The 21,683-nt window shown below is 46.1% G+C and overlaps 1 protein-coding gene across 7 annotated transcripts in view; it reads left to right on the top strand.

Annotated features, from left to right (window-relative positions):
* The window catches only part of LOC119965109 (histone-lysine N-methyltransferase NSD2-like), a 318,910-nt gene that overhangs the window by 287,358 nt on the left and 9,869 nt on the right, over window positions 1-21,683 (top strand). For all 7 annotated transcript variants that reach the window (XM_038795422.1, XM_038795423.1, XM_038795420.1 and 4 more), the window contains 2 exons: window positions 10,041-10,147; window positions 20,580-20,784. In XM_038795422.1, the coding sequence (XP_038651350.1) occupies window positions 10,041-10,147; window positions 20,580-20,784 (312 nt within the window). The remainder of the gene's footprint in view (window positions 1-10,040; window positions 10,148-20,579; window positions 20,785-21,683) is intronic.

The raw sequence follows: 21,683 nt of genomic DNA on the forward strand, positions 1-21,683 counted from the left end.
AGATTGGTCTGTTTGACCCGCATTTTCCTGCTTCAGAATCAATGAGCTCGAAGCCTGTGACATTGTTGGGGGAAGGACACCTTGCTCCCAGCCTCATTAAATGGCCTTACCAGCAACGGACCCAGCACCCCAGAAAACATCTTCTAGAATTCCACTGGGTATCCATCCGGCCCCGGGGCCTTGCCCGACTGCATAGTCTCCAATCCCTCTACTACTTCAACAGGCCTGATCGGACACCCAGACCCTCCACCAACCCTTCCTCCACCTTCGGAAACTCCAAACCCTCCAAGAATTGCATCATCCCCTCCACTCCAGCTGGGGGCTCTGCCCATACAGCCGACTGTAAAATCCCTTGAACATCCCGTTCATCCCCGCTGGGTCCAAGATCGTGTTCCTCCCTTTATCCTTCACTCTTCCTATCTCCCTAGCCACCTTCCGTTTCCTGAGCTGACATCCTACTGGCCTTCTCCACATATTCATACACTGCCCCTCTCGCCTTCCTCAACTGCCCCGCCGCCTTCCCTGTGGGTAGCAGACCAAACTCCATCTGCAGCATCTGCCGCTCCTTCATCAGCCCCACCTCCGGGGCTTCCGTGTACCTTCTGTCCACCTGGAGATCTCCCTAACCAGCCTATCCATCTCTGCCTGCTTCACCTTCTCCCTATGAGCCATACCGTTGCTGTTGAAACCTCCCCTGTGTCATTTATCTCCACATAGTTCTGCATGGCCTCCCTCACACACCTCCTCATCCGCTAACAGTCCTACATCCAATCTCCAGTGCGGGCACTGCCCTCCCCCCTTGCTTGCCCATAGATCCACCCAGTGTGGGGCATGGTCTGACACAAAAATTGCCGAATACTCGGCGTCTACCACCCCGCCAGGAAAACCCTATCCAAAACTAAAAAATCGATCCGCGAGTACACTTTGTGCGCACGGGAGTAAAAAAACAAATTCCTTCAATCTCGGTCGTCCAAACCTCCATGGATCTACATCCCATCTGTTCCATAAACCCCTGTAGCTCTTCCACCGCGGCTGGCACTCTTCCTGTCCTTGAACTCGACCGATCGGTCTCGGATCTATAACCCTATTAAAGATGATTTCTCCCCCCCCCCACCGAGTCCAGGCCTGGAATCTCCCCCAGCGCCAGCCTTATAAACTCCGCATCCCCTCCAGCTTCCCACTCATCATAACGTACCTATCCCCTGAGTGCCACTATGCTCCCTACTTCCAATAATACCCGCTATTGATCAAAATCGCTACCCCCCCCCTAGTTTTAGAGCCTTGCCCCGAAAGAAATACCTGCCTAACTCACCCTTTCCTCAGCCTAGTCTGATCCACCACCCTCAGTTGTGTCTCCTGTAGCATTGCCATGTCAGCCTTTAAGCTCTTCAGATGTGTGAACACGCGGGCCATCTTGACTGGCCCATTCAGCCCTCTCACATTCCCTGTGATCAGCCTGGTTCCCCCGTGCTGATCAACCATAACCCTTCTTAGGCCAGCCTCCAGCCCGCGACCCGCACCTCTGCAGGACCGCCCTCGGGCACCCACCGCCACCGACCCCCAATATGTCTCCAAGGGCCAGTCTCTCCCCTGTCAGCAGATCAATGCCCCCTGCATCCCCCCCCCCATAACAAAATAACAATCCCAGCCCCCCTCAACAAACTTATCACCTGCTCACCCCCCCACTGCGCTTTAGTGAGCTAGCCCGCCCAGCTAGCCTGGTAGCCCCCGCCATGGCGCCAAACATCCTATCCCCTACTGATCTCCCTCCACCCCCCACTGGAGTATACAGATGCAAACATTACAATCCCCAACAAACACAAAGTAGAAAATTCCACCCACCATCCCCCATTAAGAACAAAGTTACCCCGCATACAAAACTGAGCAACGGCCCCAAACTTAGTATAAAACAATACACACAAAGCCCAAAGTAAAAGAAATTTAGCAGCAGATCAAGAACACAACTACTCGCTCCCAAGTTCAATGTCCTCCAGAACCTGCCAGCCCCCTGTCCTTGACAAAGTTTATCGCCTCACCTGGCGTACCAAAGTAAAGTTCCTGGCCATCAAGTGACCCAGAGACGTGCTGGGCACAGCATACCAAACTTCACCCCCTTCTTAAAGAGGGACGATTTCAATTTGTTAAGACTTGCCCTTCTTTTGGCCAGTTCTGCACCCAGGTCCTGATAGATACGCAGTCCGTTGCCTTCCCATAAACAGCTCCTCATCTGCCTGGCCCACCTCAAGATCTGTTCCTTGTCTAGGAATCTGTGCATTCGAACCACCAACACCCTTGGGGGCCTATTCCTCAGCGACTTCCTCATAAGCGCCCTGTCCACCTCCAAAGGTCGAGCAAATGCACCTTCCTCCAGCAGCTTCTAGCACATTCGTGCCACATATGCACCTGCGTCCGATCCCTCGCTGCCCTCTGGCAGGCCAACGATCCTCAGGTTCTGTCTGCGCGATCTGATCTCCAGATCCTCCACTTTATCTTGCTGCCTCTTCTGGTGGTCCTTCATCAGCCCCATCTCCACCGCCATCGCGGCTAGCTGACCGTCGTGCTCAGCCACCGCCTCTTCCACCTTCTGGATCACTTGGTCCTGGGTTTCCAGTCTCTGCTCCGCACAATCAATCCCCGTCTTAATCGGATCCAGTTATTCCTTTCTTTGCTGAGCAAATTTCTCAAGGAGAAAGCCCACCAGCTGCTCGGTTGACCACTGAACCGGCCACTTTGTTCCATGACCTTCCGCCATATTTTCCTGTGGCGCAGACTCCACTCCTGTCTTCGACCAACGTTCTCTCCTTTTCAGACCACTTCTGGTCCACAAATCCATAAACTGGTGGGGAATCTTTCTCCTCTACTTCACCAGTCTCCTGTTTTGTCAATCAAATCCAGGAGTTGGGAGTGGATGGGGGAGGGGTTGTGGTGTGAGGTGCTCCAGAGGTTGAATGCCTCAACTTTGTGCGCAATGTTGGGGCTGATACAACTGAAGGTGATGTATAGGGGGCACCTCACAAAGGCAAGGATGAGCCGACTCTTTGAGGGGGTAGATGATGTTTGTGAGCGGTGGTGGGGGGGGGGGGGGGGGGGGGGCGCAAACCACATTCATATGTTTTGGTCTGTCCAAAGCATATGGAGGTTTTCAGGGTAATTTCGAAGGTGGTACATGTGAGGCTTGAGCCGGGTCCTCTGGAGGTCATATTCGGGGGTATTGGATCGTCCGAGGCTGGAAGCAGGTGCGGAGGCAGATGTTGTCTCCTTCGCCTCGCTGATCGCCCGAAGGCGGATCCTGTTGTGGTGGAGGTCAGTTTCTGCACCCTGTGCCCTGGCGTGGCGAGGGTATCTGTTGGAGTACTCAACACTCGAAGGTGAAGTTTGAGCTGAGGGGAAGGATGGAAGGGTTCTACAATTCAGGGGCTTTACGCTCTTTCAAGAATTGGATGACATCGAACATTGGGGGGAGGTGGGTTTAGACTGTATATGTCGTTGATGACTATGTATGGGTGGATGGTGGATTCCTGATTCCTTTTCTTTGATGTATTTAAAATGTTGGGGGTTGGTGAGAGGAGGAGATTGGTGACCAGGGGTTTGACATTGTATTTGTTATTGTTGATTGTTGGTGGGTTTAAATTTGGATGAAAATGTGAAAAAGAAGGAGAATAAAAATATTTTATATTTTTTTAAAAAAAGGAAACGCTTCCACTCACTCCATGTGCAGCGGGTCTGCGACCACTTGAAACAGATCATTGTAAGTTTCGACTGGGAAGCTATACAACTATACCTTGCGTAGATCCCAGTCATCTTCAAGAGACCGCACAACATCCTCGGTGACAAAAGCTACCCGCAAAGGATGTGGTTGATGATGCCTGCCCCAATGGTCACAAACTAACTGAGGGAAATTTCAATGATGGAATGGTCAGCTCACATGTAGGGATCACACAGGTGGACAGTGGAAAATACTACCGTGGGCAGCAGTCAGACGTTGTCAAACCATGTGGAGCACCAGAGCTCATCGCAGAGCGGGTTGTCATTATCCTCCATCCCACGGACCAGATCCGTGGTGTTACTGCCAACCCAGGGTCCACACCCCGTAGTGCGGCAGGTACGTATCAGAGGGGTTTGCAGATGAGGGGTGGCGGGGTGGGAGGAGGTGTATGGAGGTGGGATGCAGTGTCTGTGTCCCTGGCCAGTTCCCCTAGTCTGTGAACCTGGAAGCGAACAGAGCATCCCATGCACGTTGGCCCTGGTGCACATGTTGTGTGGCCTGCCTGAGCTCCATGTCCTGACTATGCTCCCCCTCCCCAGCATCCTCCTAGTCGGACGAGGTCTGGCGTTCCTCCTCCTCTTCCAGCACATCGTCCCTCTGCTGCATAATTTGGAGGACTCAGCCGGTCGCATCGATTAGGGTGATCCTCAGCTTTGTACTGGAGGGTCCCTCCGGAGCGGTCCAGTCACCTGAACTGCATCTTCAGGACACAGAAGCACCGCTCAATCACGCTCCTGATTGCTGTATGGGCATCTCTGTAGCGGCTCTCCACTTCGGTGTGTGGCTTCTGAATAGGTGTCATCAGCTACGACCACAGTGGATAACCGCTGTCGCCTAGGAGCCAACGTGCATGATGCGCAGCTGTTCGTCACATATCAGCTGCACGGTCAGCGATTAGAACCCCTTTCGGTTTGTGCAAAGCAACTTGTCGTCTTCAGGTGCTTGCGGAGTGACATGCATCCTGTCAATCATCCCCTGGGCCCAGGGCCTCCCGTTGAAGACGGCGAACCCCGCTGCTCGGGCTTCCTGATGGGCTCGGTTCACATTGAAGTGGATGTATTGAGATGCCTGGGCATATAGGCCCTCCATGACTATGCGGATGCACCGAGCTCTGTGAGATCGCGGACAGGACCACACTCGCCTCCTGGAAGGACCCTGACCTTGATGGCCACCGGGAGCGGGTGTCCTCCACCATACCCCCGCTATGCCAGGTGTGCCATGATCTGGAAATCTGGCAGATATGTCGCACTATCTCCCTGCTCAGCCGGGGTCTCCGATGGCATGCCCGGTCCGCGGAGTCCTCAAATGACAGCCGTTGCCGGTACACACATGTGTATCTCATGTGGCGCCTCCATGACACCTCTCCCTGCTTGACCTGTTGGGCGGCTGAGTCTCCGTCCTGGGCGGCTTCCTCCTGTTCCTCTGAGGCACGCTCTGCTGCTGCAGCTTGTCCTACTCGAGCAGTGCCAACTCAAGTACAGCTGAAGGGCTTCCCCCAGGAAGGCCACCAATGCTGGTTGAATTCCAAAATACATACATCATGTTGGAGTGTACGACCAACATGTTAGCATGGTATGTACCCCCGTGCCCTTAGCATGGTGTGTGTACCGCCGTGCCCATCCTGGCCCATATGGCTACATGGTGGCTCTGGTTGGCACTGCTGGCTCTGCCACGGTATGCCGTCCCCTCCATCTCCGCCCGCCTGGCCATCGGTTGGCACTGTCTTTGCCAGCGGTATGCTCAAATGGACGGCACGGTAGCACAGTGGGTAGCACTGTTGCTTCACAGCTCCAGGGTCCCAAGTTCGATTCCTGGCTTGGGTCACTGTGCGGAATCTGCGCGTTCTCCCTGTGTCTGCTTGAGTTTCCTCATGGTGCTCCAGTTTCCTCCCACAAGTCCTGAAAGACGCGCTGTTAGGTGAATTGGATATTCTAAAATCTCCCTTTGTGCACCCGAACCAGCACCGGAATGTGCCGACTAGGGGCGTTTCACAGTAACTTTATTGCAGTATTAATGTAAGCCTACTTGTGGCAATAAAGATTATTATTATTGTAGCATTGCTGAGCTGGAAAGTGTTTAAGGGAAGGGAGTCTAAGCCGAATCAATGGGGCAGCTCTGCATCTCTTTTTCATTATAGATTTGTGGACGCAATGCCAACAATTGCAAGATGCAAAATGGTTAAACCTTGTAGCCATGATGGTCAGAGCACTGGCACATTGAGGTGGGATGTTGCACACACCTGCAGATCAGCTTAGCAGATGCGCACTCGTAAAGCCAACAACGCACAAGGAGCATCCACGACTTCAGTTATGGACTTAGAGAATGTAAACCCCTCATGGATGACAGAGAACATAAAGTTCAAGGAAATATTACCCTTCTCCACTCGCATCTTCATACCTCCTCCTACACTATACTTTCACCTTTCCACAATACAGAAGAGTCGGGGACTACATGAGCCTCCATCTTACACAGCCAAGAATGAACATCACTTGAACCTGCAATGTATGTTGACGGAATGTCTTTCACAAGCACAGTTTAATTGAGGGTGAGGCATCACTAATGTTAGTAATTGACAGAGAGTGGGACACACCACACACTGTGATGTAATGGCTGCACACATCAACCAGAGATACATGATGTGAAATCTGCAAAAAGTGGAAGGGAGGGAACATGGTGTGACATCTGATTGAGCACAACAAGCTTGACATACAGAGGAAGAATACTCATGAGGAGACGTGGAATAGATGCAATTCTATTTACATACGTGGTGAGAACATGTGCCATGGTTATGCTCCTAATATTTATTGATCTTCCAGAACTACTTTTGTATCTTGGTGCATCTCCAACATCCACAGTAGAGTGGAAGCAGTAGACTGCTATGCTCTATTGTCTATGATGACTTTGGTGGGTACCCTTTCGAGGGCCGAGACCTGGAGAGTTCGGATTGCTTTGGGTCCTATACTGTGGGGCAGGTGCACCCTCGTCGGTCTGTTGAGCTAGAGTTATGGGATCTAAAGCAGAGAGAGTTGGGATTGGCTGGGCACTCCCTGACTCACCTGGGTGGTTGGCCCCAGGGTGTCCAGCTGCTGATCCCTGTCCCTATGGGTGTCCGAGGGCCTCTGGCTGATTCCTTGAGGAGAAGGCCAGTTGGCGTAAGATCAAGGTGCCGTGGCCCCCCCCCCCCCCCCCCCCCCCCCCTCGCATAGCTACAGCAGGATGCTACCAATGTCTACAGCAATGTATTGCAACATCTGGTGGAATTTCCTGGACCAAAGGTCTCCATAGCCACTGTATTCTCCCCAGCGTTGAACTCAGTGCACTGGCATGGCAGTGGTACGCAGACAGAGTCCTCCATCGTATGTTGCAATCTGGAATGCAGCTGACAATCCTGCTTGCTATTCCCGTGCCTGTTACTGCTGCTTCAACATCTGCATTAAGATTAAATCCACAGGCTTGTCATCTGACTAAGAGTCAACAGAATCCTGGCCTTCACCAGTCCTCCAAACATCAGTGACGGTGGATTTTCCCGCCTGCATTTACTGCAATCCAACATCTGCACTGTGCTCACCAGATTGTGAAACCAAGCCTGCTGTAGATCTGGGTCCTACTCTGGTGTGTGTCTCGATGCTGGTGGAGAGTGTGGGTGAACTATGATGGCTCTTCTACAAGTGGGTCCTCAAAATCCGACGGTAGTACAGTGGTTAGCACTGTTGCATCACAGCATCAAGGACCTGGGTTTGAATCCCGGCTTGGGTTACTGTCTGTGCAGAGTCTGCACGTTCTCCCCTTGTCTGCGTGGGTTTTCTCCGGGTGCTCTAGTTTCCTCCCACAAGTCCCAAAAGACGTGCTTGGCCATTCGTAATTCTCTCTGTATCCGAACAGGCACCGGAGTGTGACAACTAGGGGATTTTCACAGTAACTCCATTGCAGCATTAATGTAAGCCGACTTGTGACACTAATAAAGATTATTATTATTATTAAAATCTTCTTCTGAAGTTCTTCGGGGCTGGGGATGAAAGGCTGGCTCCCGGTGTCCCTAAGGCACTCGGCTATTGTGCCTATGAAAGAGAATAAAGATAAATAGTTCTTCCTGCTTTTGGGAGCCATCTTTTGCCTGGAGCAGACCAGGGCTGCAGTTATTATGTGCGGCTCAAATATGGTGCCCAGAAAGAGGAGCACAGAGGTCCTGGAAGGGCGGGCAAATCATAGGCAGTCTGTCAGCTGAACATTGTGTTCCCAGTTGTTTCACATTTAGTGAGGCGAGAGGCAGACAATCAGATGTGAAAATGCACCATTGTGGTCAGTGAGGTGAAAAGCTGCTTTTTCCGTCGCCACTGCACTTAACCCACAGAGGGGAGAATCCTGCCTTAGTTTCTTCCCTCTTGCCCAGACTTTCAACTTAGACCAGGTGAAGTCATAACAGTGCACCAGGTTCCTGAGGTCAACAGTTGAGGGCAGCTCAGTTGATGGTAAATAAACCACACCCTATTTTTACATCATTACATGCTTTAATTTTTTTCTATTTTTATAAATTTAGAGTACCCAATTCATTTTTTCTAATTTAACGTGGTCAATCCATCTAGCCAACACATCATTTTGCGTTGTGGGGGCGAAACCCACGCAAACACGGGGAGAATGTGCAAACTCCACACGGACAGTGACCCAAGCCGGGAATTGAACCTGGGACCCTGGAGCTGTGAAGCAACAGTGCTAACCATTGTGCTACCATACAGCCCCGGCAATGGGAAATTAAGTAGTACTGTTTAAGGGGTAATTGTAAGCTGTTCTCTTTGAGTGTGAAGTTAAAGAGTTTAATATTATATTCATATAGTTTTGTTTTTAAAAAATACTAAAGCCCTATTTTTCCGTGCAATCACTCCTGGAGCGAATCATTCTTTCTGCACAGTCTTAAAAAATAAACTAAATTATTGGGGTTTTGGTCCAGTATCCTAGCCATTGTTGGGGTCTAGTCTGGGATCGTAATAGCCATGAGCTATTCTCTGAAATGGCCACCATTGCTCATCAACCATCTTTCTCATTCCTTTTCCAGTCTACTTCAGCCAAATCTGCCCTTATTCTTTTATATTTACCCTTATTTAAGTTTAGCACAGTTGATCCTTTTTAAAAATAAATTTAGAGTACCCAATTTCTTTTCCAATTAAGGGGCAATTTAGGGTGGCCACTTCACCTACCCTGCACATCTTTGGGTTGTGTGTTTGAGACTCACGCAAACACGGGGAGAATGTGCAAACTCCACACGGACAGTGACCCAGGGTTAGGATCGAACCTGGGTCCTCAGCATCGTGGGGCTAATCACTGTGCCACCGTGCTGTCCCTGCTGCTTTAATGTTTAATGGTCCAGCATCTTTGACAAGCCAGGAAGAAGGTGAATCTAAGGTAAGTGGGTAAGATTTGAATGGGAGGGGATGGGGTCAGACCGGGAAAGGAATGGGAGAATCTAACAAGCCGAGGTGGGATTGTTGGAGTTATCCAGAAGCGAGAGTGATTGTAATTTGTCTAAATTTTTCTGAATAACAATTGCTGTATGGCAGTCGGAACCATCCAAAGTTTATGATTTAAGTCTGAGTTTGAACTTCTCAGGCAATTGCCATGCAATCTTTACCTGGAACTTTACCTGTATTGGTGGGGTAGATTCCCAGCACATCTTTAGTACCTCCCCATATACAGTGTCCCAGACCTCAGAAGTTACGGCCAATATCATAAGTGTGCATTGCAATTGAATATTGGATTGTACCTTTAAATCTTCATCACAACATTAAAACGGTGGCAGTGCACAATATCATTGCATGTGAAATTCAAAAAAAGATTATGGTTAGGGTGTCTCAGGCTAGCATTTGTAAAAGACAATGCCTAGAACTAAGGAGTATTAAGAAGTGGAAAATGCAAGCAAATCTACACAGGTGCAGTTTTGTGTCTTGGGCTCCCAGTGCAGAACTTTAAGTGACGGAAGTACATATTTGGAATTTAGGCATGTCTGATCGTGGAGCCCAAAATACTATCCCCCATTAACTTTAATAGAGATAAACTGTGTTCCAAGAATTAGGAGTATTCCGCATTCCTGGAATGTGCATTTGCTTGGTGGAAGCTTGGTGCGGAAAGCATTAAATCAAAGCTGTGACCTCACAGTTGTTTTATTGTCTCTCTGAAAGTTCCTTTGTGGCATTAGGAATTCGGAGGTACCGCTTAGATGTGGTTACAGACTACTGCATAGGAAGAATAAGTGCAAATCTAATAACATTGATATTTTTTGCAGGGTCTGAACTGACATTTAACTACCACCTGGAATGCTTGGGCACTGGAAAGACTATATGTAAATGTGGGGCTCCGAACTGCAGTGGCTATCTCGGTGTACCACCTAAGGTAGGACATCTCTTGCTTTTATTTTGCAATATGTATTAACTTTAAGACATGCTTCATTATTCATACATTCATTTTTCATTTTGAGAATCTACAATGCTGTGCCAGAAACAATTAACATGAATTAGCATGAAAATGATTTTATTTAACAGATTACATTTCTAAGATCTAAAGAAAAGACTGATACCAAAAGTTTCACCATTAGAGAATAAAAATTAGACAACACTTTGCTATTTATTCAATTAAAGAAAGAACTTTCAAAGTAACTTTATTGCAGTGTTAATGTAAGAACTTGTGACAATAAAAATTATTATTATTATAAGTACCATAAACCCGGTACATGAATTGGGCTGGCGTATAAGACAACACCATTTTTTCCACGCCAAAAATCATGTTTAGGCCTAACCTCGATTGTAAGTGAACCCCTCCCCATCCTTTTCTGCTGACAACTGCTATACTTGGATTAGGAGTTGGCCTCAATTTTGTACCTCCAAAATCTATGTTTTGCTTACTATATAAGTCAATGCATGGTTTATGACACACCAACACAAAGCAGACTGTGCATGACGAAGGGCAAACAGAAATGGGTCCTCTGGCAAAAAGAACAATGACAATTCAAGCCATGACATTTGCTGAGCTGTCAAATAACTGCTGCAGCAAGGGAATTTAATGTTAGTGAAAAACTAGGGTGAGAACGGAAGAAGAAGGAATCCATCCTGAAGAAGTTGCCAAAGACTAAATGCGCCATGAGCATAGGAACCGGTCACTCGCCTAATTCGAGAAGCATGTATTAGAATGGGTCCTCAAAAATCATCAGAATAGTTACATCATCAACAGAAAAGTAAGTACACACATTAGTAGGACAAATCTAACCCTGAATCCAGCAAAGACTTCAGAACAACAGCTAGTTCGTGCAACCATCTTTTGGGACAAAATTGTTTAATGGTGTGGCAAAGATCAAGATTGTGCCAACTGCCGAAAGATCTCCATGTCAGAATCACCAGTTTACAGTGATTGACGGTAGCAAAAACACAAGTACCCATTATGTCACATTGACAACATAAATGGACGGCTCATGAATCGTGATTTGCCCAGCAACCAAAAGATTGAAAAACTGGAAATTCAGGACATGAGAAGACAGGATTAATGATGGCACTAACCTGCGTGGCTGACAAAACAAAATGAAAGCCAATGGTAACTTTCAAACAGAAAACCATGCCAAAAATCAAGTTCTCTGCAGGAGCTTTTGCACATGTCCATGATGATGGTTGGATGATGAAGATGGTGAAGATTCGATGATGTGTGGACTAGGTATCCCACTCAGAATGCGGCTTATTGTGTGGGACATGTTCCGACTCTATATAACAGATGAGATGAAGATGTGCCTGCAAAGAAATAACACCACCGTACAGTTATACTGGAGGAGGCTAACGCCAGTAGTTCAACTATGGGTGTGCGTCTCAACAAGCCACTCAAGGATCCTGTTTGGGCCAAATGGAATAGGGTGGATGGTTGATGGAGAAAAACCTTCACAAAGATAGGAAATATACATGCTGTCCCACTTGATATTTAGTGTGGTTTTGTCATTCAAATTGTAGGATGCCAATCCTGCATCAAATCTTTCAAAAATGCAGAATATCCAATTCAGCGGATAGAAAGAATGAAGATTTATTATTGTGCGATGCAACCAAAAGTACCAAATCTGTTCCAGTGGGGGGGGTCCTTACGATGATGCAAAAATGAACACTTTACACGTTCTTCGGCACGGGGCTAAATCGCTGGCTTTGAAAGGAGACCACGGCAGGCCAGCAGCACGGTTCAATTCCCGTACCAGCCTCCCCAAACAGTCGCCGGAATGTGGCGACTAGGGGCTTTTCACAGTAACTTCATTTGAAGCCTACTTGTGACGATAAGCGATTTTCATTTCAGCGGGATGGCGAGCCATGCAAACGGCGTAGACATCAGCAGGACCAGAAGATCCCGCCAGTGACCAATGGCAAGCTTCCTCTGCTGGGGCTTGGGGGTGGGGGGGGGGCACAAAATCCCACCCTATGAATTTTACAGTTTCTAAAAATTTTGGTTGTGATTAAAGGTATTCATATAAAATTAATATATTCAGTAAAAAGTGTCATGTTGATTTAATTTGTAATATCCTTGTTTTTTCCACCATGTGACCATCAATACCAACAACAGTGGTTCACATTTTATACTCTGCATATAAGTTTAATCCCATTTTTGGAAGGATTTTTCAAAAGTTGACTTATGCGCTGTGATCTCTGGTACTTTTGAGGTGGGGCAGCATTGTGGCACAGTGGTTGGCACTGCTGCCTCATAGCGCTGAGGACCAGGATTTGATCCCAGCCATGGCTCACTGTCTATGTGGAGTTTGCACATTCTCCCTGTGTCTGCATGGGTCTCACCCCCACAACCAAAAAGATGTGCAGCCTAGGTGAATTGGCTACGCTAAATTGCCCCTTACTTGGAAGAAAAGAAAGACATGGGTATTCTAAATTAATTTCTTTTTAAATGGTACTTTTGAGGTGTTGTCACTGTTCTTTTGTAGGGAAACATGTAGCTGATTTGTACTCAGCATCCCATACAACAGATGTGATAAATGGTTTCTTAGTCTGTTTCTGGTGCCATTAGCAAAAGGATAAATGTAAAAAGATTCTCCTGGTACCCTGTCCAACACCTCAAATGGTGCCATGGAATTTTTACTTCTAACTGAATAAGACAAAGCCACCATTTAACACCTTACGCAAATGATGCACTTAAGTGTCAGAATAAGGTGATGTGCTTGAGACCATACTGAACGTAAAATTCAGAAGCAGCAAGAGTGTTTCCACTGAGCCAAGTTACAAGAATAGGGGATGTGTATTTTTTCACAAACAACATCATGCAGTTGATATATTTTTTGTAGAGCAAGATGGATTATCTTAGTTGCAAATGTGATGAAAGTAGAAATTGTTATGTTATATTTTATATCTTGTTGCAGTAATGTTATTAAAACCATGGTTTAAAATACATTCAGGCAGCCTGTCTACTAAAGCTGTAATTAAAAGATGAGGTAGCCATTCATTCCACTTAGTTGGCTACAGTTAAAGGGCTAATGCAATATTGTTATGATTGCTGGAGATTCCCTGGAGTGTCACTGATCGATGAGGGTGTGGTGTTTAGTCCTAGCTAAGCAGGTCATGGAACTTAGTGGGAGAAAGATGATGTAATTAATGGGAGCAGCCTGGTCTGTCGTTTTGCAATCTGCTAGAATATTTTGCAGTTAACTATACGATTTGAGTCTTGACAAGACAGAAGTTGAGCAGCAGGTTTTGCCAAATGCTGTTGGGTTGAGCAGAAGTGTATGGGAAAGGATTTCCAAAAAATCTGTACACAGATAAGCAAGTAACCTATTATGTTAACCTTATTTATACGTGGCATTTGAACTTTATTGGGTTGTTTAATTGGAATTAGTGGCATGTATAGATAGTAAGTTCAAGTTTTTCTTTTTATTTAAGAACTGTTAATTTTAAAGCTATTTATTTGATGTTAATGGGGTTAATTCTATGTTTAAATTAAAGTTTGTTTTAACACAAAAGATATCTATTGGTCAGAGTCATTACTCCTGGGGTGAAGTATCCTTTCCTCACATTTCTATCATTTTATTTTTAAAGTTTGGGGTTCTCGTCCGGTGTCTTAAGAAAGACTGGGGTCTAATCCGGTTTCCCAACAAAACTGGGGACTCTTTGCCATGATTAAAATGTATAAGTCCTATTTTGGTTTAGGATTATTGAATTTAACGACAGCGAGTGTAAGGGATTGATGCTTTCTTTCATGTGTCAATACTCTTGTCAGTTTAAATAGGGAGTGACAGGTGAAATAGCTCTTTCAGTGGCTAAGAGTTTCCTGGGTGTTAAAGAGGTCACTCTGGGTGGTTTACATGGAGTAGTTGAGACAAAGTTTTTGGATTTGACAGTCAAGTTGCTTTGACTTGACCTGAAGGGGTAAGGTGGAAATAATTAACGTAATAGCCCAGCATTTAAATTTGCCAGAGACAAATTCTGAATAATTGGAATTAGCTAAAATTAAATTACAGATGAATTCAATCAGAAATGCAGGAAATGGAAAGAGCTCCTCAAAAGGAAATTGAAATGAGGAAACTTGGTGTGAAAATGGAAAGATTTGCAAGGGACCAAAATGGAAGAGTTACACTGGCAGAAGAAAAGGAAAGACGCAAAGGCAGAAGAAAAGGAGAGAGCAGCAATGGGGGAGGAAAAAGACAGGGAAAGAGATTTTGAACTTTGAAAAATGAAACTGCTAAGAGATTACAGTATTAACTTAAAAGGCTGCAGCTAAATGCAGATGTTGAGGAATATCTAGAGGAAGGAGTAACCCCCTCTTAGCCAAAAGCCTAGTGGGAATATGCTAAAATGTATTCAAGCACTGTCAAGGTTTGACGAGAAAGATGTGCAAGCCTTTTTTTGTCTCATTTGAGAAAGAAGCTAAACAATTGAAATGGCTAAAAACCATGTGGGTATTGTTGGTTTAAAGTTAGTAGGTGTGTCTAGTGAAGTGTTTGTGTCATTATTAGAGTAAGCATCTAAGGATTGTAATGAGATGAGAAAAGCCAACTGAAGTGCATATGAATTACTGCCAGAATCCTACAACCAGAATTTTATAAATCTAAAGAAAGAACCAGGGGCTGGATTCTCCGACCCCCCGCCGAGTCGGAGAATCGCCATGCGGGGACAGGAATCGCGCCGCGCCGGTCGGCGGGCCCTCCTCTCCCCCCCCCCCCCCCCCCCAGCGATTCTCCGGCCCGCAATGGGCCGAAGTCCCGCTGCTGTAATGCCTCTGCCGCCGGCATGAATCAAACCACCTCCCTTACCGGAGGGACTGGCGGTGTGGGCAGGCTCCGGGTTCCTGGGGGAGGGCGGGAGGCGATCTGGCCCCGGGGGGTGCCTCCATGGTGGCCTGGCCCGCAATCGGAGCCCACCGATCCGCAGGCGGGCCTGTGCCGTGGGGGCACTCTTTTCTCTCCGCGTCGGCCATAGTCTCCTCGATGGCCATAGCCTCCTGCGCATGCGCGGGGATGACGTCAGCAGCTGCTGACACTCCGGCGCATGCGCGGACTTCCGCCGGCCGGCGAAGTCCCTTCGGCCCCGGCTGGCATGGTGCCAAAGGCCTACCACGCCAGCCGGCGGGATGGGAACCACTCCGGCGCGGGCCTAGCCCCTCAAGGTGAGGGCTTGGCCCCTAAAGGTGCGGAGAAATCCGCACCTTTGGGGCAGCCCGACACCGGAGTGGTTCACGCCACTCCATCTCGCTGGGACCCCCCGCCCCGCTGGGTAGGGGAGAATCCAGCCCCAGATCAGACGTATTGAATTTGAAAGAATCAAACAAAATAATTTTGAGAGGCCTATTTTTAATTATTTTATCCACCTAATGTATGAAGCTCTTAGGGAGATGGTTATTTTAGAGGAATTTAACGATTTGCATCCTGCAATAGTGAGAACTCATGTTAAAGAGCAAAGGGTTAAAAGTGCTGGACAGACAGTAGAAATGGCAGATGATTTTGAATTAGTTCATAGATCAAGGTTTGATTTTCTTTTTTTTTATAAATTTGGAGTACCCAATTAATTTTTCCAATTAAGGGGCAATTTAGCGTGGCCAATCCACCTACCCTGCACATCTTTGGGTTGTGGGGGTGAAACCCATGCAAAAAGGGGGAGAATGTGCAAACTCCACCCGGACAGTGACCCAGGGCTGGGTTTGAACCTGGGACCTTGGCTCTGTGATGCAGCAGTGCTAACCACTGCCACCGTGCTGCCCAAGGTTTGCTTTTCAACATCAATTTCAATCTGTGAGGGATAAAAGCTGGGGAAATGAGAAATCCAAAGGTGGTCAAAGCAAAGGAGGTCTAGTTGGCGATATGAAAGAGATTTTACGGCGGGTTAAAAAGGAAACTTACATCGATGAAAGATAAGAAAACTTTCCTTGTAATAAGGTTGGATACACAAAGCCGCAGTGTTGGGGGACTTGTACTCTAAAGGGAAGTTTGCAGATCTGGATGAGTTGGGGGAGTTGGTTTGAGGTAGGGAGTGAATTTATATATATGCAGATATGGGACTTTGCGGAAAAGGAGTGGAGGACATTTACCAGATTGCCGGAGTACACCTTATTGGAGCTATTGCTGATCCCAGATGAGTTAGGAGAGGGTAGGATTGGGGATATATATATATATACAGGTGGTTGGGGGAGGGGGGGAGCGTAGGTGATGAGTATCAAGAACAAATGGGAGGAGGAGTTGAGGGGGAAATAGACTGGGGACTGTGTTGTGAAGCCATGCATAAGGTGAATTCAACCTCCTCCTGCGTGAGGATGAGCTTGATTCAGTTCAAGGTGGTGTATAGGGTATATCTGACCCGGACGAGGGTGAGTGGGTTTTTCCAAGGGTGGCAAGAAGTATGGCCGAGGGCTGGCGAATCATGCGCACATGTTCTGGTTGCGAAAAGCTGGAGAGATACTGGGAAGCAGTGTTTGGGACATTTCTAAAATAGTGGGGGGTTGAAGGTTAGGCCGGACCCAATGGTGGTGATTTTTTGGGTATCAGAAGTGCTGGAGCTACTGGAGAGGAAGGGGTCGATGTTGTGGCCTTCGCCTCTTTAATTCCCGGCAAAGGATCTTGCTGAATTGGAGGTAGGAACGCTGCCAGGGGTCGTGTGCAATTGCTGGGGGACTTGGAAGTTATTCCACCAAGAATTCTCGCCCTCAACCACAAAGGTTCAAGAAATCCCCTAAGAAATCTCCCCCTACGCCGCAAAGGGTTGAGAAATTCTATGTGGTACACATGGACTCCCTTGTCCCTGACTCCTAGACAGACTTTGGGTGCTATTTGGATCAAACTAATTTTTCAGTATAATCACCGGTATAACCCATATCTTCCCAGAAGATTTCATTTACTTATCACTTAATAGCTCTACACACGGGTCAGGCTTTTTAAATAGAATAAGTAAACTTTAAAATTGGAATTAACAGCAATTTTTTCAGGATGTTAACTTAGTTTATTTTCAAAATTAAAAGATTAAAACGACTTTTTTTATAGAAAGGATATAACGGATCTTTTTCTTTCTATGTATTGAGCCAATATTAAGACCTTCAGGTCTCCCTTGTCAATCTTTATTCTTTAGTCTTGGGTCTTCTGATATGTTTTCTGAGTTGTTTGGTGTTTCTTTCTTCCTCCTGCTCTTTATTTATTCTTTATGACCTTGCTCTTTATAGCCATTGGCACTTTATGCGCTTTGCGGAGCCGTTCGCCCAGCCTCCGCATGTCGTTGGCTTTTTTTCTTCTGCTCCGGTCGTCGGCTGCCTTCCTCTCTGGCTGCCTTTGTTCAACTGACTGCTGTCAACAGCCCCAACTGCTCTTAGCTGCCATTATTTTTTTAAATAACAGCTGCCGTGAGCGCCAGCGTGTGCCTCCCGCATGCGCTGCCAACTGCCACCTTTCTTTAAACAGCAACGGCTGTTTGAAGTCAAACTTTAATGGTGAGAGATAAGTAGATATGTAGTTCAGAAGAAATATTGCCAGAAAAGCTGGTAATATGTGGGATTACTGGTGAAGTGAGTAGTATTCCATTATATAAGGTAAGATTAGAGAGTCCAGCGAAAAATGGCGGTAGGAGTAATAGAGAAATTACCTTTTTCAAGGGTATAGTTTATCCTGGGTAATGATATAGCTGGATCACAGGTGGGAGTGACACCTACTGTGTTTGAAAAGCTAGTGGAAAGTCAACAACTGAGGTGTTGTAAGAAGCATAACATAGATTGTTTCCCGGTCGTGTGGTAATAAGATCACAAAGCCACATGTTGAGACAGTAGGAGAAATCAAGGAGTAAAGATGGAGAGGCAAGGCTCAGTTATCAGAAACAACCTTTGACCAGATAAAGAACATGAGCAGGTGGAGAATGAAGTTGTTATCTTTAGTTCAGGAAAATTGGTAGATTTACAACAGAAGGAGTCAAAGATAAAGCAGTTATATCAGAAAGCATATACAGAAATAGAATCAGTGTTATATTATACCGAAGTGTTATATTAGAAACAATGTATTAATGAGGAAATGGAGACATATACATATTCAGGTAAATGAGAAATGTGCAGAAATTCATCAGGTTGTATTACCGGTGGGTTATAGAAAGGAGGTTTTGCGGGTAGCACATGAGGTTCCACTAGGAGATCGTTTAGGAGTAAGGAAACCTCGTGCAGAAATACAAAACTATTTTTAATAGCCTGGAGTGCATAAGGATATCTCGGAATTTTGGCATACCTGTCACACATGTCAAGCAACAGGAAAACGTCAAGCCATATTCAAACCAGCACCCTTAATACCCATTCCTTTTACTAGGATTGTAATTGAATGCATGGAACCCCTTCCTAAGACAAAAAGTGGGAATTCGTATTTCTTGAGCATAACGGATGTGTCTACTAGATTTCCCGAAGCCATTAATTACGGAACATTACATCTGAGAGATTTGTAGAGGAACTTCCTAACCAATCTTTTTATTAGGTATGGACTACCAAAAGAAATTCAATTAGATCAGGGATCCAATTTTATAATCATAATCTTTATTGTCACAAGTAGGCTTACATTAACACTGCAATGAAGTTACTGTGAAAATCCACTAGTCGCCACAATCCGGCACCTGTTCAGGTACACGGAGGGAGAATTCAGAATATCCAAATTACCTAATAACACGTCTTTCGGGACTTGTGGGAGGAAACCGGAGCACCCGGAGGAAACCCACGCAGACATGGGGAGAATGTGCAGACTCCGCACAGACAATGCCCCAAGCCGGGAATCGAACTTGGGACCCTAGCACTGTGAAGCCATACTGCTAACCACTATACTACCGTGTTGCCCCAGATGGAATGCAGCAATTGCGTGTGGACTGTAGGAAAGTCAATGCAGTTATAAAGTCGGATTCGTATCCCAGTCCCCATTTGGAAGACTTGAAAACATGGGAAAAGCAAAATTTATCACCAAATTTGTCTTACTAAAAGGATACAAGAAAGTATCTTTGTTAGAAGCGGCGAAGGAAGCCATTTGGCTTTTGTAATGCCAAATGGCCTATATCGGTTTACGGTTATGCTGTTTGGAATGAAGAATGCACCAGCAACTTTCCAAAGGCTAAGCAACAATGTCATTTCTGGACTAAAGAATTGTGCACTATACATAGCTGGTGGTGTCTATGCCATTTTATTATTTTCATATTTACATGCGAGGTTCAACAAATGGGGAAAATGCTTATTGTAACAAAAAAATAAAAGCTCCAGCCAAACATGCTTCTTGATTCTCAGACATGAAACAGTGGAGGTACATTTCTGTGCCATATTGCTTTTAACAGTATTTCTACTGTTTCCCATTAGTCAAGAATAAAATAAGGATTGGATTTTACATCCAGCGTGCAGAGCCTGTGGCTGACTGCAGAAGTGGGTGTAATGTTTGCTTTTTTCCAGCCCGCCCTGTGACCCAGCAGAGGGAACATTTTTTGTGCTACATTACTTTTGTTAACAATATTTCTACTGTTTCCGATTAGTCAAGAATATACTAAGGATTTTGCATACAGCAAACGATGACTGTGGTCAGATGCAGAAGCGGGTGCAACGTCTGATTTTGCTTAGACCCCTGATCCCATAATAATTTAACCACTGTAGGAGGATGTATCACCTCTGGGGCCAGTCTGCCAGACCCGGGCAAGGAAGTTCGGCCAGGGCAGAGGGGATGAAAGGAAAAGCAGAGGTATTTGCATCTTGGTGGAGGGGCTCCTATCAAAACAGGAAGCCAGTGAAGAAGGCACATCTGAAGTCCAGGTTATTAACTTCTGGATTTCCAACCAATCGCTGACCTCGGGCTGCCACCCGTGAAATAATGATGGAGGTGGAAGATGGTCTTTAAGATCCTCAATTGGCACAAAAAAGATTGGGCTGCCTGACACCTACTCTGCCACTGTGGTACGGCAGAGCAGGTGGCTGGGGAAGTGCCAGGAAATATGACTTCGCAGTTTACGGGACCCTGCCTGCAAGCCCTTCCTGCAGAATGTAAAATTCTGGCCTAACTATGGTCCAGAATAAAAGGGAATCGAAGGAAGAAATTTGACTGAAATATTTATGAAAGAGATAGTATCTGTAATTGAATTCTAAACCTGATAGCTGGCACAGGCACTGATGGCTGAATGGCCACCCGCTGTGCTGTATGATTCTACAGTGATATTAGTTTGACCTGCTGGTTTATAATAAATGAATACAGATTTGACACACAAGATACCTTAATGAGATTCTGCAAAACTTTCACGTTCAAAATATATAGGCTATTTCTGGTTTGAGTTATGAAATGCCTTTTGAAATCTACTCAAATGATTTAGCTTTCACTCCACTGTATCTACAGAATATACAAAGCTCAGCAGATGAAAAGAAGGTAAAAAGGCGGCACATTATTCAAAGAAAGCGTAGACGGCAGTCTGAACTAGTGAGAGAACATGAAGAAGAATGTTTCCGCTGTGGAGACGGTGGACAGCTAGTAATCTGCAAGAAGCCGGGGTGCCCTAAGGTGTACCATGCTGATTGTCTGACCCTGACTAAGCGTCCAGCTGGTGAGTAGTTGAATTTCTACAGTGCATAGATAAAGAATGGGGAAAAGCTTTGACCGTATCAATGTTCATAGAACAGAACTATAAGATCTCTACAGTGTTGAAGGATGCAATTTGGCCCATTGAGTTTGCACTGAAAGTGCACTCGATCTAGGCCCACTCCCCTGCCCGTTGTTTCTGTAACCCCACCTAATTTACACAACCCTGGACACCAAGGAACAATTTTGGCATGGCAAATCCACTTAACCTTAGCATCTTTGGGGAGGAAACTGATGTACCCGGAGGAGCCCCACGCAGACACGTGAGAATGTGAAAACTCCACACAGTCACCCAAGGCCGGAATTGAACCCAGGTCCCTGACACTGAGGCAGAAGTACTAACCACTGTGCCACAGTGCCACTCTTATCCATAGAACCCTATCCATAGAAATAGTTGTAGGTTATTTGCCACTTCAACCCATTCAACCATTCCACAAGATTATGTGACCTAACTCCATATACCTGCCTTTTCCCGATATCACTTAATATCTCTGGTTAAAATATATCAGTCTCAGATTTCAAAGAACGATTTACCAAGCATCAACTGCTATTGATGAAATAGAGTTCAAAACTCCGACCACCCTTTGTGTGTCAAGATATTTCCTAACTTCACTCCTGTAAGGTCTTAACTTTAATTTGAAACTATATCCCAAACTAATTATAGTAATTTCTTACTGCCCATCAGTTCCCCTCGGGTAAGTAGGTCAATAGGCATAGATCACAAGGGCATCTCTCTATTAGAGAGACAATTAGTTATGTAGCTTGAGAAGCACCAAGTATGGGGCAGGCAATGAGGCAGGTCCCAAGTCTACCTCGGCCGAAGCAGGCATTGTTCTGAACATTGTTCTAGCCATCTAGCCAAAT

This window comes from Scyliorhinus canicula, chromosome 4 (assembly GCF_902713615.1).
Source record: "Scyliorhinus canicula chromosome 4, sScyCan1.1, whole genome shotgun sequence".
Lineage (NCBI taxonomy): Eukaryota > Metazoa > Chordata > Chondrichthyes > Carcharhiniformes > Scyliorhinidae > Scyliorhinus > Scyliorhinus canicula.